At 43.3% G+C, this 16,521-nt stretch overlaps 1 protein-coding gene across 1 annotated transcript in view; it reads right to left on the bottom strand.

The window, feature by feature from the left end:
• Positions 1 to 16,521, bottom strand: part of CIMAP3 (ciliary microtubule associated protein 3) — a 31,677-nt gene that overhangs the window by 2,563 nt on the left and 12,593 nt on the right. The window contains exon 4 of the mRNA XM_075198147.1: positions 3,772 to 3,905. Within this exon, the coding sequence (XP_075054248.1) occupies positions 3,772 to 3,905 (134 nt within the window). The remainder of the gene's footprint in view (positions 1 to 3,771; positions 3,906 to 16,521) is intronic.

Genomic DNA, 16,521 nt, shown 5'->3' with positions numbered 1-16,521 from the left:
GCATAGCTATAGGTGGAAAAAGGTATATTAGTAGATAGTCCCACGGTACCATGGTGTTAACCAAGAACGGTTGTGGATCTCTAGTCCTCAATCAGCACCCACCCACCTTGTGGTTCAGCCAACAAGCCATCATGTTGACCTCTGGCTGACTACAGCTTTCCACAGTTTGGTGGAACACCTCCAATGGATTGTCTGCTCAGAAAATCCACTCTTCAATTCTCCACTCCAGGTATGTAAACTGTCAAAATTGCTAGGACATACCTTTATGCCCATCTCAAGATCTAGGTCAAGATCTGATTCTTTCATCACTAGGGAGCTTTTGGTTCGACCTTGATAATGTATATATACCTCACCAGTGGCGTTGCCTTTTAGGAAAGTGATTGTCACAGCTCTAGGACATTGAAAGGAAGTGTTGCTTCGTCACAAGACCAATGACCCTGCAGACAAAGATGAAGCATCACCGATTCCAATGGTGTCCCTTGTTCAAATTGTCCGCTTTTAATCACCACAGTAGGGACTGTCATGTTCGAGGTGACCTCAAGAATTGGGAAACTAGCCAAAGTCTGAACCTGGATAACCTTGTCAGAATATTGTTTTGAAAAGTCCGTGAGGAGAAGCGTTCATGTTGGATTGATTCAAAGGTGGAGAGAATCTACCCCAATAACTGAATGCAGAGGAGGACATACAGTATGTTCTTTTGATAGTCAAGTCAAGATAGCTCTCCCTAATTTTTGCTCTGGGAAGAAAGCTCTTTGCAGACTAGTTTCAAATAGGAGGCACAAAAACACCTGATTAAATTTCTGATAATTTATGATCAACACCTTGGACTCCGAACATAAATAAATACCTATTGTCAAGTACACAACTGTGTTAATAATAACCTTAGAAATATATCACAACATTGGCATACTGATATTCACAATATATAGAGCAACATTCGTGATACAACTTTAATACACATGTACAGTATTAAATCACATTGAACCACTGGATAAAGTGAGCCCAAAAGACCTGTGTTTAGAGGCACCATTTAAATAAAAGTCCAATCATCAGTGTCAACATTTATTCCAATGGTAGTTGAAAGGTCGGGACCTTTCAAAAGTTTAACAGTCCTTCAACCTGATCCTTGGTTTCTTCACATGGGTCAACAGATGTTCTCCAGTTTTTGAACCAGAAAGATTGTTGAATAAAACCCCTCATCATTCTGCTATTCTGGGAATAGGAAGATTATTACTGATAACAGCAGGAACAGAATGGCCTCCCTGAAAGCCTAACTTTTGGTCCTTTCCCGAGGAAGACCAGTAAACAAGCATTGCATGGGATGAGGCCCCTGAATGTCCAGAATATAACCTCTCTCTTTAATGCCTCTTACCTATTTATTGGCTCTCTATTGGTCCTAGAACAACAGAAAGCAGGCTCCCATTGCAGACAAATTGGTATGGGATAGAAGCCCAACATGCACTTTGTTTATTAGAGGGCTTAAGGGCTGGACACTTGGATACCCATGTCTGCTGTCCACTGCATATGACAATGGTTTGGACTCTAGTGTTAGAACTTTTAGACTCAAGCGGGAAGCAAAAGGAATGAAATTTCAGTCCTCTAGATCAGGTGCATTCACTGGAAGGAAAGAGCTCTTGATCTTGTCAAGTTTTTGTCCAAAAAGCACAATTCCCACAAAGGCCAGGGATTCAAGTGTCTTTTTGGAATCCACATCAGCATCCCACGATCTAAGCCAAAGGACCGAGATTCTAGATCCAATCAGACCAGCATCCAGAGCCACCGTGCTCAAGTACTCTAATGCTTCCTTGATATGTTCAATCAAGGGAAAACAACTTAGAACTAGGTCTGTCAGATTGTAACCCCATCAGTGACCTGTTCTGGACATTTTTCTACGGCCTTATTGAATTGATCCATGCCAATGATAACATGGGCCTTTAAGCAGCACCTGTTGTCATATAAATCAACTCTTAAGTTCCCACATACTTTCAGTCTATGCCATCCTTGAGAGAAGCGGTATTAGGCATGGGTATTGCGGTCGGTTTAGATAGGCAGGCACAAGTGTGTCCACCTTAGATGGAAACTCGAACTTTGTTATTTCTTCGGAAAAACTGAATTTGAAATCTTTTATTTGTTTACACCAAGTCTCTGCTAGGAGCCTCAGATTTAACATGTTAAGGGACTGATGCACTGGCATAACTAGGTCGCCAATGCCTTGCCTCTGACGGACTCTTTCTCGAATTCCGACGGGTCCTCATAACCTCAGTTCCCAGCCTTCTTGTGAAGAGAATTCCAAATCCAAATCTTCATGAAAAAATGAACATAGACTATATTCTGGTGCTTTTGGGCTGAGTAAGATTCTTCCATTGAGGAAGACACACCAAACCCAATACTGATTTCCCTAAATTTTTAGCCCAGGGTGACTCAGTGTGGGCCACCATAGCAGATTCTTCAGAAACCTGGATGATAGTTTCCTGAAGAACAGAATCAATCCCAGCTTCCCTAAATGAAGAGATGGAGGAAGGATTTTCATTCACTTCCTAAGGATGCACAGCGAGGCATGTTAGCTCAGCAATGGACTGAGCCAAGGATCTTTCCCAAGCAGACTCCGCCATCTCAGCTGCATTCCACCCAGACAAGCAGAGAGCACTGTCCACTGCTTCATAGTAAATGATGGGTTTTCCTCCTCTAGAATTAGATTTTGAATTGGTCGCTTTATCCAACATAGTAGCAGGAATACAGGGGTACAGAGTAAAAATGAGAAGTCTGGTACTGAGAATGGATATTTTAACAATTATAATACAGAAACTGGAGGAATACGTAATATAGCTCAGTGACCAGAACACAATTACAATGGTAAACAGGCAGATATTACAGATTAATTGAAGGCCTACAACAATTTCTCACACACACAACTTTCATAAATGGAAAACAATTTAACAGCCCAAAAGGCTTCCCAAAGAGACTCACAATATAGAGCAGCCTCCTTGAGAAGTAATCTGTGATAGGAGAGGAACTTTCTTTTCTGAAGTAAGGCTCTCCAAGCAACAGGTGCTAGGAACTGGGGTATGCCCATCCCTAGAGGTCCAATACAGAGAGAGGTCCCAGTCCACATGGCATTTCCCCAGTATGCCCCTCTGTCGCTAGTGGAAGCAGCCTGTCAATAGTGGTGCCAACTGACCAAAAACCCTGTTTCCTTACTGTGTGAAAACAGTATATATCGCTGAAAATGTCCTATATAAACTACTACGAGGAGTGGAGGATTGTTAAATCTGTCTGCAGCTCTGGAGCATGACCTCCATTTTGAGACTAGTGCCATTCAATGCTAGTCATTTTGGGACTGTCCATCACTCTGTGGCATATCAGTAATAAGGTGTTCCCTCCAGAGCCCTCCTCAAACTGAACAAGGGACAGTGTGATGCAGAGTGCATCGCTACCTCCTCCCAATACATAGGACAGACACTCCTGCATGGATGTCAATATATGCTGCAGCTTAGGAACTTATAAAGGAAAGAAATAATTTTAAAAATAAAAACAACATAAACCTTTAAGTGGTTGCATTAGGCAGCCCTGTGCCATAGTGTCCAACTCCAGTGCATAGCTAAAAAAAAACCTGTGAAACTTTGGTTTGGGTTATAGAAATGAGGAACTTCAGACTCTGTGTAGTTGTGCCCAATTGCCTAGAATGGATTCTATACCCCATGGTAGAAGTATCCCCAATTGGAAGGAGAAATATGTTTTATTACGGAAAGTAAAAGGAAAGCCAGATATTACCTAGGATGTAGCGAAAAATCTGTGATCTCATCTGGAAAACGTACAGCACTGGCATTGAAAGGAGCAATGCTTGGTAAGAATGTGCGCTCTTTGGAAAAGAATGACTGATACTCTGTTGGCCCTGGAGTCACTATCTGAAAAACACAAGTTTCACTGAGAATCTGAATCCAAACAGGAAATATGCAAAAGTATGTGCAGCCATGGTGAAATTGCATGTTTCACTGAATCTGTTTGTGAAAATAAGTTAACACAACCTCTAAATGGTACAACCTTAAACATGATTTTAAATCCGAAACCTTTCTACACACTCGTGCACAATTACTATGGATTTGCTAAATTTAACAGTTTGAAAGAATAAAGCAATATTTGGACACCCTACAAGCAGATTAATTAATACATTTTTGAGTCCTCAAAACCTGATTGACTTGTTAGGCCTTAAATTAAGCCAGGTGAAGACAATTCCAGAATTGAATAAATACTCTGGAATAGGATCTGAAGGCTGAATATAAGATCAAGGGATTTTAAAAGCTGAGGCTGGATCTGTGGACTGTAGTGGTACTCTGGGAGTTAATAATTTGACATAGGGAGTACGCCTATTTGATGTCATGGAGGAGGGATCGTTGGAAATGATATATTGGATGGATGGAGGATAAGCAGTCTCTTGTGCTGCTGGATGTCGGGACGCTATTTTTTTTTTCTTCCGCTTTGTTGCCCTCTTTTTCCCTGCTTCCCCCTTTAGTGTCTTACCTTCTTTTCTCCCGTTTTTTGCGGTAGCTTTTTCCCATCATGGATCCCCAGTCTGGTCCTCCCCCTACCTCCCGTCTGGTCCGGGTCCCTGTCTTTTCTCCACAAGAGTGCCCCGCTCTCCCTCCAGGAGGGTGAGTGGGCATGCATCTTACCATTCCCCAAAGCTTTCGCCGCCAAACCGAAAGTGACGGACGTCATTTCAGGTCCCATGGCCATTGCTCCGGCGCTTTCCTGAGCAGGGAGCGAGCTCAGGGTGCGACGGGGGTTTGCGGCAGAGCTGCACAAGCTCGGGCACATAGGGCGGTAGGTAGGGTGGCTCCCCCCTCTGATAGGGGTAGTAGCTGGTCCCCACATAATAGTCAGAATTTGGGGTTGCCCCTCCCTGTTGATTTTGGTGCGGGGTCCCGGGGGACAGGCAGGAAGGTGTAATTAGTGATTCACTTCTTAGGTATGACAGGTAAGGGTGCAACAGGTAAGGGTGCTTCACACACTGGCAGCAGGGCCTCTGTGCATGAGGAATACAGCCATACTGTTCATACCAGTCGGTATCCTGTACATGGGCATAACTCTAGCAATCAGTCCCAGCAACCTATGAAAAAACGGTTGCCTTCAGGCCGCATAGTGGTGAAGTCCCGCGCTCTGTCTGATTCGTAGAATATCCCACAGTCTCAGTTTTGTTATGGGGGGCAGGGTTCTACCTCCTGATGGAACCAGCACTCTTCCCGAGTCTCGGTAGTCAGCGGGCACGGTGATGCTGATTTAAGTAGGTCCCCCTCCAGGAGCAGGTCGGCCCATGGGGCAGGGACTGATGTGAATGAGTTCTCTGTACAGCGCTGTGGAATTAGTGGCGATATATAAATAAATGATGATGATGATGATGGTAGTGCGGGTGGCTCCAGACGGCAAGGTGAGATAGTTGATAGGGCAACACAGTTGCTGCCGGTAGCGGCTAGTCATGGGCGCTGGTCTATGTCTTGCATCTCTATGTCTCTGGCTTCTCTTAGTAATACATCTCTTCCAGCAGATGTCGTACGAATCTCCTGGTCGGCCTCGGGTTATGGCTTGCCTATGACGAGGTGTTTCGGGAAAGTATGAATGTCACACCAGCCTTATGCTTGGCTATCGTGACGTGGAAACTTGATTGAAGGATGGTTGGGGGGTCGGTGCCTTGGCCACGAAGAGGTGGCGGCTGCCGGGGCGAGGTAGGTCTAGTGCGCCCTTTCTCAAAAAGGGTCGCTGCTATCCGTTCAACTGAGCAAGTTGTCCACACAGATTAGGGTGTAAATTCTCCCATACTTGCCTTAGATGCGGGGAGGTCACCCAGCTAAGTCATGTGACAAGCAGGACAAAAGGGGGGGAGCAGGTAGCCAGCCCCTCTCCGGAGCTGCGGAAGGCAGAATCACCGATAAATGTGGCTAGCCTGAGTCGATGGCTCAGTGACTACCCTCTCAAGTATGAAGCGGAAATTTTGAGGGAGGGTTTTCTACACGGGTTTCGTGTTTCTATCGAAGGACCAGTGCATTCGGGGAGGGTAGGGAGTTTGAAATCTGCCAGTTTGTTCACCGATGTGTTGGCGGCTAAGATTAGCAAGGAGGTTGCGCTTGGATGCATGAGCGGACATTTCCGGAACCCACCTTACCGGGACCTCGTGGTCTCCCTGCTAGGGGTGGTTCCTAAGAAGGCCGTAGGGAAGTTTAGACTGATTCAGCACCTCTCCTTTCCCCACCTCTCCTTTCCCCACGGTTTTTCAGTGAACGATGCGATCCCAGAGAAGTTTTGTAGGGTAACTTACCAGTCTTTCGAAGCCGCCCTTGACATGGTGCGTGGTTTTGGTAAAGGCGCATTATTAGCGAAGGTGGACGTTGAGTCGGCCTTTCACTTGCTGCCGCTTCACCCTGACTCATTTTGTTTCATAGGTTTCAGGTTGGATGATGGCTATTATGTAGATAGTGTGGTTTCCTGTCTTCCAGTGTTTCAGTTCATTCCTACACTGGTGTGTTTGCGCAGGCACAGGCCATCAGGGAGTCGCCTATTACTTGGATGATTTCTTGGTGGTCGAGCCCTACCTGTAAGGAGATGTTGTTCTCAGAAATGGCCCTTTTCCATTTATTGGGCATCCCGGTAGCTAGAAGAAAAAAACGAAAGGTCCGACAATGCGGTTGTCCTACCTGGGTATCGAGATAGATATGGTCTTGGTCCTTTGTCGGCTACCGCTGGACAATGTGAGTAAGCTGTGTGGTGCGATAAATGAAGTGTTGTTGGGGCGGTTCAATTTTGCTTGTCGGGTGATATCTATGGGACGGGTATTTTGTTGAAAGCTCCAGCAGGCGACGGCCGGGCATAGGCATAGGCGCCCACATGGTCGAATTCCTCTCTATGTGGAGATTGTGCAGTTTGGGACATGTTCCTTCAAGACTTTAATGGAGTGCGTTTATGGCCTGCGCCACCGGAGTCTAGTGGCCTATGGAATGGGTGCTGTCCGGCTGGACAGCTAATTTAACACTCCTTGAGATTTTCCCAATCAAAGTGGCGGTGGATCTTTGGACAGGAAGGTTTGTTGGGAAACAAATAATTTTCTGGTGTGACAACCTCGGAGTTCAACAGGTGATTAATAGGCAGAGGGCCACTTCACCTCCGGTGATTACACTTCTGTGGCGACTGGTATGGTGCTGTCTGTCCTATGACATATGCCACGTGCTTGTGCCTGGTGTGGAGAATGCGTTGGCGGATGCTTTGTCTAGGGGTCAAGTTGAGAGGTTTAGAACTTTGGCACCTGGGGCATCTAAAGGGTTTACCCTGTCCCTCTTATGTATGGCAGATTGTCAAGCCGACATAGAGGGCTGACCGAATCATCCCTGGCTCCTATGACTCAAAAGAAGTATTGTGTCGCTTGGAATGAGTGGTGTACTTTCCGGAGCCAGGGCCATGGTGGTGAGGAAGGTGGGGACAAGGGCATGCTTGCATTTGTCTGGGCAGGTTTCCAAGCTGGCAGGGCTAGAGCTGCTATGGCAGGGTCACTGGCAGGTATATCATTCTTTGTTAGGCTGAAAGGTGAGGCGAATTACACCAAGAGCTTCTTGATTTCCAGGGCGCTCAGGGGTTAGGCGAGAAAGCACCCGGTACCCAATCAGAGGAGGCCCCTTTAGTGACTCCCTGTTATGTAGCTTAGTGGACGTGATTCCAAGGGTGGCGCGCGACAGCTATGAGGTGGTTTTATTTTGCGCGGCCTATGTCATGTTATACATTACCGCTCTCCGGGTGAGTGAGCTCATTGCTTCCTCCAGGTCCACCCCCTTTCAGGTATGCTTGTGGAACACAAGGTTTTATCTGGCAATTCTGTGTGCTAAATTGGACCAGCTGGGGTGAGGGTGCTGGGTTACAATGGTCCCGAAAGTTGGTTGCTCTGTTTGCCCGGGAGCAATAATCAGTGAATTTGCTGCTCTGCGGCCGAGTGGTGCTCTCCCGTGGTTGGTCCACGGCGATGGTTCCCCCATTACTAGGTACCAATTTTCAGTGGTGTTGAAACATACCTTGGCGGCTGTGGGTCTGGATGGTTCTCAGTTTGGCACGCATTCTTTCCGTATCAGGGCCGCCCCATCGGCTGTGGTTGCTGGGGCGTCAGGACTCGCTATAAAGGGGTTAGGCAGGTGGAAAACTGATGTTTTTAAATGTTATATACGACCCTCTCTTCTTCCTTGACATTTCTTCTTAATTTGCTCTCTCTGCTGCGGGGCACAAGGTTTCGGCTGCTCATGCATTTGGAGGAACGGCGCGAAAGGATTTCTGCATGTTTTTCTCCAAAAAGTGGGCCTGATTGGCACTTGGCAGCACAAGGTTATATGGTTTTACCTTCGCTTGGGCTCCTGCTCCCCTCTTTTGTTTCCTTCTTTCACTTTGTGGGAATGTACACTTCTTGTGCGGTGGGCTGTTGCTTACGATGGATATGCATGTGCATGCTTAAGTCTCTAGGCCAGTGTTGGCTAACCTGTGACACTCCAGATGTTGTGAAACTACAAGTCCCAGCATGCATTGCCAATATATAGCAGCTTATTGCTAGTAGGGCATGCTGGGACTTGTAGTTACACAACACCTGGAGTGTCACAGGTTAGCCAACACTGCTCTAGGCCATGCTGGCCCCTTTTGTTCTATTTTTCCTTTTCCATTCACGTTCTTTGAAATGTGCTTGTTGGTGATGTATGCTAATGTTTATATTGTTTTTGCTGCCTCTTACAGACCACAAGACCCCGCGGTTGATCTGGGTGTTCAGACACTCGTATGTTCATTGGACTGCGTTGCATAGGGCAGCAGGGGACACATCTTCTCTTCTGGGGTCAGTAGTGGTCCAGTGGATAGGTCAGAGGGGTTTATGGTGACCCAGTTTTAGGAAACTCCTGGTAGATGAGGTAGTAAAACGAGGGGTGCCCCATGTATTGGTAATTCATCTGGGTGGGAATGATTTGGGCGTAAGAAAATCTGTTGATCCTATTTTCTCGATTCGGTCTGACTTGTCTTGGGTCCGTGCCTCCTGGCCTGACCTTATTATATGTTGGTTTGATATAGTGCCTAGGCTGAATTGGTGTTTTTTCTCTGATGGCCGGGTAGCCGATGAGGTACGGAAGAAGGTTAATTCAGTGATAGCGCAGTTCACTCGATCGTTAGGTGGTGTGCGGATTGAACACCCGCTTGTTCCTTTTCAGAATCCACGTCTTTACCTGCCAGGGGGTGTTCATTTGAGTGACGAAGGCTGTATATGCTTATACAGGGGGCTTAAAGTGACCAGAGTTATCATTGGTCAATTGACCTCTTTAATCTAATCTCTTTTAATGATCTCATCACCAGCGGAGTAACCCCAAAGGTCATTATCAATAATGAACAACCTATATTCTCATTAAAACACCATAAAATATAATGCAACTAAACATAAATTCAAAGTTATAAAGAACTAATCCTTATCAATAACATTCATAGAATTTTAATTAAAAACCGACACCTAATATTTCCATTTATCAATAAAGCCAGAAACATTATTATACCCAACTTCTTAATAAAAATAATATAAAATACATATAAACATCTAGAGAAAAATCCTTCTATTGACAGTAGTGCATCATTAACAAGATCTTTGTAGAAATGTAACAGCAAGTGCAATTACCTATAAGTATACCCTAATAGATGACATAAATCAGGATATATATCCCCCCCATAGTAGTCTAGCATACCACACTAGGCATATAAACACCTGCCACGTAAAGTGCCGATATAAGAGAGAGACACTGAGTATATAAAACAAATAATCTAAATAATAATAATCATAAACCTCATACATTTAGAATCTTAAATAGTCCGAATATAACCATTATTGAAATACTTGTTAGTGTATAGCAATATCAAAACCATAATAATATACATAATAATATAATATAATAACAATGAAAATATAATAATAATAATGAAAGTAATAATAATAATACTCAACATAGTTATGATATAAAAAATAAATGAAATTCATAATCAGACCATCCATAACCACTTATAACACACCACTCAAATTATGGCTAACCGTAATATTCTAACACATACTGGCGACTGCAAACCACATTTGGGAAATAAACCAGAATGAAGTTCCATTCATTTCAATTGAGACAATTATGGTTCAAGGCTTTATTTAAACTCATTGGGCATAAAGTAGCCAATTTCAGTATCCATGCCTACTCGCATATACATAATTTAGTAAATCTGTTGCCTCTTCTGGCGGTCCTATCTTTAAATTCAGCTCCCACCAGTTTTAAACCACTGGGATCGCCATTGTGGAAATTAGCAAAGTGTCTTGGAGACACTATGTTCCTGGAGTTTATTGATTATATTCTTTCTGTGCTCCCTAAAACGAGCTTTCAAAGGTCTAGTAGTCCTTCCCACATATTGCAATTTGCAATTACACTCTAAAACATAAACCACATATGCAGTATCACAATTTATGAAACCCTTTATAGGGAATTCCACTCCTAGATGATTAGATGTAATATTTTTAGACTTATTTACAAGATATTTACAGGTAAGACAGATCGGCTTATTACACCTAAAGCTACCATCCAGTTTAGTAGGAGTTCAGCATCCACTTTGGATTTCTTTGCTAGATTTCAATACACTTAGAGCTAAGACCCTTTTAAGTAAAGATTATTTTTGAAAATCACAATCGCTTTGTCTTCCAGACAATTATTTAGCACATTGTCTTGTTTCAGTATTCCAAGATTAGAATTAATTATATTTCTAATCTGCCTTGATTTTGCATTAAACTTAGAAACAAAAATCTGCGCATTTTCCAAATTCCATTTCTTCGGTTTGCTCCTACAAGACTTTAAAAGAGAAACTTTATCTAAGCTTGAAGCGTAGTTCTCAGCTTCTTTGAAGTAGCTTCTCAGGATAACCTCTATCTTTAAATTTGCTTAACATCTCTTTCGTTTCTCTCATAAATTCATAAATAAAGATTGTCAAACTCAGGTGCAGAACATCACTGGTTCAAAGAGTTGTGAAGGATTTGATTGCTAAGGAGTAGGATCATGTTTATATTCATCAATTTAACACTAGGAGATTGGAACACAAGTACCCTTTTCAGGACTCTGATGCCATAAAGTGGCATTTGGTGCCTAAGATCGATGTGGCAGTACCTAATCTGTCTGCGAGGGCAACTTCTGGAATTTCAACTTCTGGAATTGCTCTGGAAGATACAGGTCTATTGAAGGACCCAGGGGATGACAAAATGGAGAAATGCCTTCAGAAATTACTTCTGTTAGCAGGCACAATTAAAACAGGCGTATGTCTATACCAGGGCAGTGGTAATTCTTTGTGGTAAATAAATCACCTTGGCATAGAGTGAATAGTGAAATATATATATATATATATATATATATATATATATATATATATAGATGAGGTAGATCTATTAAGTAATGAGACTGATTAACTAACTCACCTTTATTTATTGGTATTACAAATTTGATGTTTGTCCCCTTCAATATACTCCCCATTTGCACTTACACATCTCTGTAGTCTTGTTTTCCACTGGTCGAAGGCATGGAGCAAATCAATTTCTGTCACTTGTTTCAACATATCTGCCGTTTTCTTCTTTACAGCAGCAACTGACTCAAAATGTGTCCCTTTAAGCACTGATTTAACTTTTGGGAAAAGATAAAAATCATAAGGTGCTAAATCGGGCAAAAATGGAGGATGTTCAAGTGTAGTAATGTGTTTGTCGGTCAAAAATTGCTTCACAGAAAGTGCTGTGTGAGCAGGCGCATTGTCCTGGCGAAGAAAGAAACCATTTTTCCAAAGTTGTGGCTGTTTCTTTCTGACTCTTTCTCTCAGCTTTTGCAAAACTTGCTTATAATAATGCTGATTAACTGTTGTGACTTTTAGAACCCATTTTTCCAAAATTACACCCTTGATATCGAAAAAACAATGTGAGCATTGCTTTGAATTTTGACTTGCTTTGACAAGCTTTTTTCATTCTTGGTGATGATTGTGTTTTCCAGTGCATTGACTGTCTTTTGGTTTCAGGATCCTACTGGAAGATCCAGGTCTCATCACAAGTGATTACTTTATGAAACAGGTTTGGATCTGTGTTAAGTTGCTGCAGAATGTCAACACAACATTCCTTGCGACGTTCTTTTTGCTCTGGTGTGAGAAACCTTGGGACCATCTTAGCACAAACTTTCGTCATGTTAAGATCCTCACACAAAAGTTTCCAAGACACCGTATGGAAAATTTTGCGTGAGGATCTTAACATGATGAAAGTTCACGGATTCAGCTATCATTCGAACACTGAGTCGGTGGTCTTTTTGAACAATCTGATTGATGTTTTCTACATTTTTTTTGGTTCTTGAAGTGCAAGGTCGTCCAGAGCGTTAATCATCTTCGTCATTCTCACGTCCCTCGCTAAATCTTTTGTGCCACTAAAACATACGCGCATGAGACAGGCAGTCATTCCCATAGTCCGTAGTAAGCATTTCAAAACATTCTGTTGGTGTTTTGTGCAATTTTACTAACAAATCGCTGTTCAACTTCTAAACTTAGCATTTTTTCGTCACTCTACAGAAAACACAACCAAACTAAATGGCGACTCACAATCAACTGAACGTCATAGAGTGTTGCAGCTTGTGATGCAGGTCCAGACCGGTTCAGGGTTACTATGTATGCAGTTATAACCGGTTCTGACTTCTATGTTTACTAGGTGGAATCACAGTCTCATTATTTAATAGACATACCTCGTATATATATATATATATATATATATATATATATATATATATATATATATATATATGCAGGGCCACCATCAGGGGGGGTACAGGGGGTACCCTTGTACTGGGCCCAAGCTCACCAGGGGGCCCAGCGGCACACACTTACCAGGGGGCCCGCTGTCCTCCAGTCCCGGCGTCTTCGCTGCTGTCTTCAGCCTGGCTGCCACTGTGACAGCCAGGCTGAAGACAGCAGCGAAGACGCCGAGACTGGAGAACAGCGAGCGGAGCCGTAACTGTATCTGCAGCACTTAACTTCTGCAGTCATTACACTAACAGGAAGTTCAGCTTTTGGAACGCAAACTTGTGTTCCAAATGCCGAACTTCCTGTTGGTGGAAAGCACATGCGTTCCACTGCGGAAGTTAAGTGCTGCAGAATCTATCTCTTCCTCTCTCTCCCCCTCATATATATATATATATATATATATATATATATATATATATATATATATATATATATATCACTTTTTACACACACACACACACACACATATGTGTGTGTGTGTATGTGTGTAAAAAGTGATGTATATATATATATATGTGAGGAAGAGGGGGAGAAAGAGGGAGAGATATTATATATTATATATATTAGGGCCCCCCTTAACTTACCTTTCAATCGACTAAGTCCGACCCCCTTCCCGGAAGAGGGGACCAGGGAGGGAGCTGGATCAGGACCACAAAAGGTACGTTTTTTTTTTTGTTTTGTTTTTTTTTCCAGGATTTTTTTTTCATTGCCTTGGGCCCCTTTCCCCCTGGGTTCCCGGGCACTTGCCCATCGTGTCCAGTCGGAAAGACGGCCCTGGTTCAACGTGGGGGGGGCCTGCCTGCTTCATTGTACTGGGCCCCACGATTTCTGATGGCGGCCCTGCATATATATATATCACACCCTTGCAAAAGCAATACACAAAATCACAAAGAACACAATGCACACTTCTATTTAAAACCAGTCTCTTTGCCTGAAGTTCTGCTTCAGGCAAAGAGACTGGTCCGACAGTGTCAGTGAGGAGCAGCAGCAGAGAGGACATCAGGAAAGAAGACAGCAGAAAGTGAGGAAAGAAGGTAAGTAAAGGAACGGAGAATGAAGGAGAACAGAGTGTGTTCGGTGACCGCACTCGTCCAGACCTACGAGAACTTCGGCTGAACTTCAGGGACAATGGTCAACTGCGGGAAGTCAGAGATGATGCTCTTCGGGCAGTGGCACCTGTCACCCCCCGCTGCATTCCCCTTCACAATCAAAATTCTTGGAGTTTGGTTTGGTGGAGAGGAGGTGGCCTTGAAGTGTTGGGAAGAGAGACTGACGACAGTCAGACAAAAGATTGGCCTGTGGAGCGTCAGAGACCTTACCATCGAAGGAAACGCACTGGTGCTGCGTAATGAGATTCTTCCCATTCTGCAGTACATGGCCCAAGCTTGGCCATGTCTTGTTGCCATCTGCAAGACCATCACAAGGGCTCCAAAACGGACAGAGTGAAGCGGTCAGTTATGTACAAGAAGCCCCTCAAAGGTGGGAAAGGGATACCCAATATCCCCACCATGCTGCAAGCTTTCTTTGTTTGTAACTGCATCCGCAGTACTCTTATTGTAAAGAACATTTGCTCTGCTGGGAAGTCCATGTCTCGCTTTTTCCTCCTGCCATTTTAGAGGTCCCTTGGTTGGGACAAGTGGGACAGCTCCGTCCCTTACAACTGGACTACACCTTGGTTGTATATAGCAACCAATCAGATTCCAGTTATCATTTATTTAGTACATTCTACAAAATAACACCTAGAATCTGATTGGTTGCTATAGGCAACATTTCCAATTTTTTAAAATCCGCAGCTTGATTTAAGTCTCCCAGGACTTAAATCGTCCGCATCTGCATTGGCATGCCCTTACGGTAAATTGCTTACATTCATCTGCCCCTTTCCTCCCCTATTCTGCCCTTCAAGTAGTAAACAGTCATGTTATTTGTACTCAGACATGAATTGCATGCAGTTGTGTTCATTGGCGTAAGATCTGTTTCTGAGCAAGCGTAGAGCTATTTCACGCAAGATACAGCACACAAAAGGACCTATGTGCATAGATGAATCAGGCTTCGAGTGTAAGCTACTTGCTTGCTTCTGGATCTCCCCTATGAGAAGGAAGTTGTCTGGTGATCACGAACTGTAGGTGCCTCCAGTGTAAAAGCTCGGTTTCTGAAGCAGGAGTCCAAATGTGGGAGATGATTTGTATGGTGAGACTGGTAGATACACAGCCCTGGGCTCTCTCGGTTGAGGAACCCTGTACAAGCCAAGATGGCACCCAGTGCCACTCTTTAGGATCCTCAAAGTGAGAGAAGCAGGCCGACAAGCAGTCCGGGGTTTTGGGGTCCAATCGGTATATCCCGATTGCTGAGGTGTCAGAGAGACAGACTCCTGGGGTACTGGCCATCAAAGGAATGTCTGTGTGGATAATTTAAGACTATCTTCAGAAGTGACCAGAATTCACATAATAATTAGCTGGTATTTCTCTATGAGAGACAGTTAAATAACAATCATAAATCTCAAAGAATACAGTTAGATATCCTTTCAAATTCCATGGGCCTGATTCATTTAGGCACACAAAATTACTGTAATTGCATTTTTTAAAAAACGCATTTAATTTGGGCATATGTACGTTCGTATTCTACTACAAGCAGATCTGAATAAAACGTCTTTGCTGAATGTGGGTCTAGGTACACTTTGCTCTGACAGGCAAGACACTGCAGGATATGTCCAATACTTATGTGGAATATTACTTCCCAGCAGAATGCACAGAAAAAAAATCAGTTTATATCACCTGTTAATAATATAGTCATTAATGACAAAACATGAAGAAAAAGTTTATTTTTCACCCCATAAAATACATTTATTAAGATATTATTGTCTACTGCATTTTTACAGTTGCTGCCGATTGTATATGCAAATGTCATCAGTATCCAGTGGCACTTACATCTGCCCTGTAGCTGGTGCAAGTGATGCGACAGAAAAACATGTACCTTTGATATGCCCAAAGCTTGAATCGGGTGCTGCTGTGTTTGCTCGAGCTTGGCACGCCCTTACTGTACATTGACTACGTGCATACGCCTATTCCTTCCCCGTACCGCCCCTGAAATTGTAGCCAGCCATCAGGATGCTTTGTGCCCGAAGATGATTTGGATGTTCTTGTATTCACTGGCGTATGATCTGGTTCTGGCATAATTTTTTGTACGCAAAATACAGCACGTATAGGCATTTACATTCCTTAATGAATCAGGCCCTATAACTATATTACTGTTAATCTTTAATTAGCTGACATACAGAATCTGCAGTGCTCTTGTTATCTGAAACAGCCTACATCTTCTTCAAGAGATTTATATTATTTGTAACATCAGAGCCATAACTTCTGTCAGGAAAAGAGGCGAACTCCAGGCATTATGTTGCCAGGAACCATTTCTAAATATTCATGCTTATAAGTCTGTTCTAAGAACGAACTCACGTTTCTTGCATAAGGTGGTCTCCTCCTTCCATGTTAATCAGGAAATAATATGCCCTGCATTCTGTTCCTAACTGGAGAGGTTGAGGAACATCTAGAGACTTCGGATTTGGTCAGAGCCGTTAATATGTATTTTGCAAGAATAGGTGGGTTTATAAGGACAGAGCACTTTTGTTCTACCAGATGAAGCATGAAAGGGATATCCGCTTTCAAGAGACACACTTAAAAAGTGGATAGG

The sequence above is a fragment of the Mixophyes fleayi genome, chromosome 2 (genome assembly GCF_038048845.1).
Source record: "Mixophyes fleayi isolate aMixFle1 chromosome 2, aMixFle1.hap1, whole genome shotgun sequence".
Lineage (NCBI taxonomy): Eukaryota > Metazoa > Chordata > Amphibia > Anura > Limnodynastidae > Mixophyes > Mixophyes fleayi.
The sequence above is the reverse complement of the archived record's forward strand: the minus strand, read 5'-3'. Positions and strand labels throughout refer to the sequence as shown.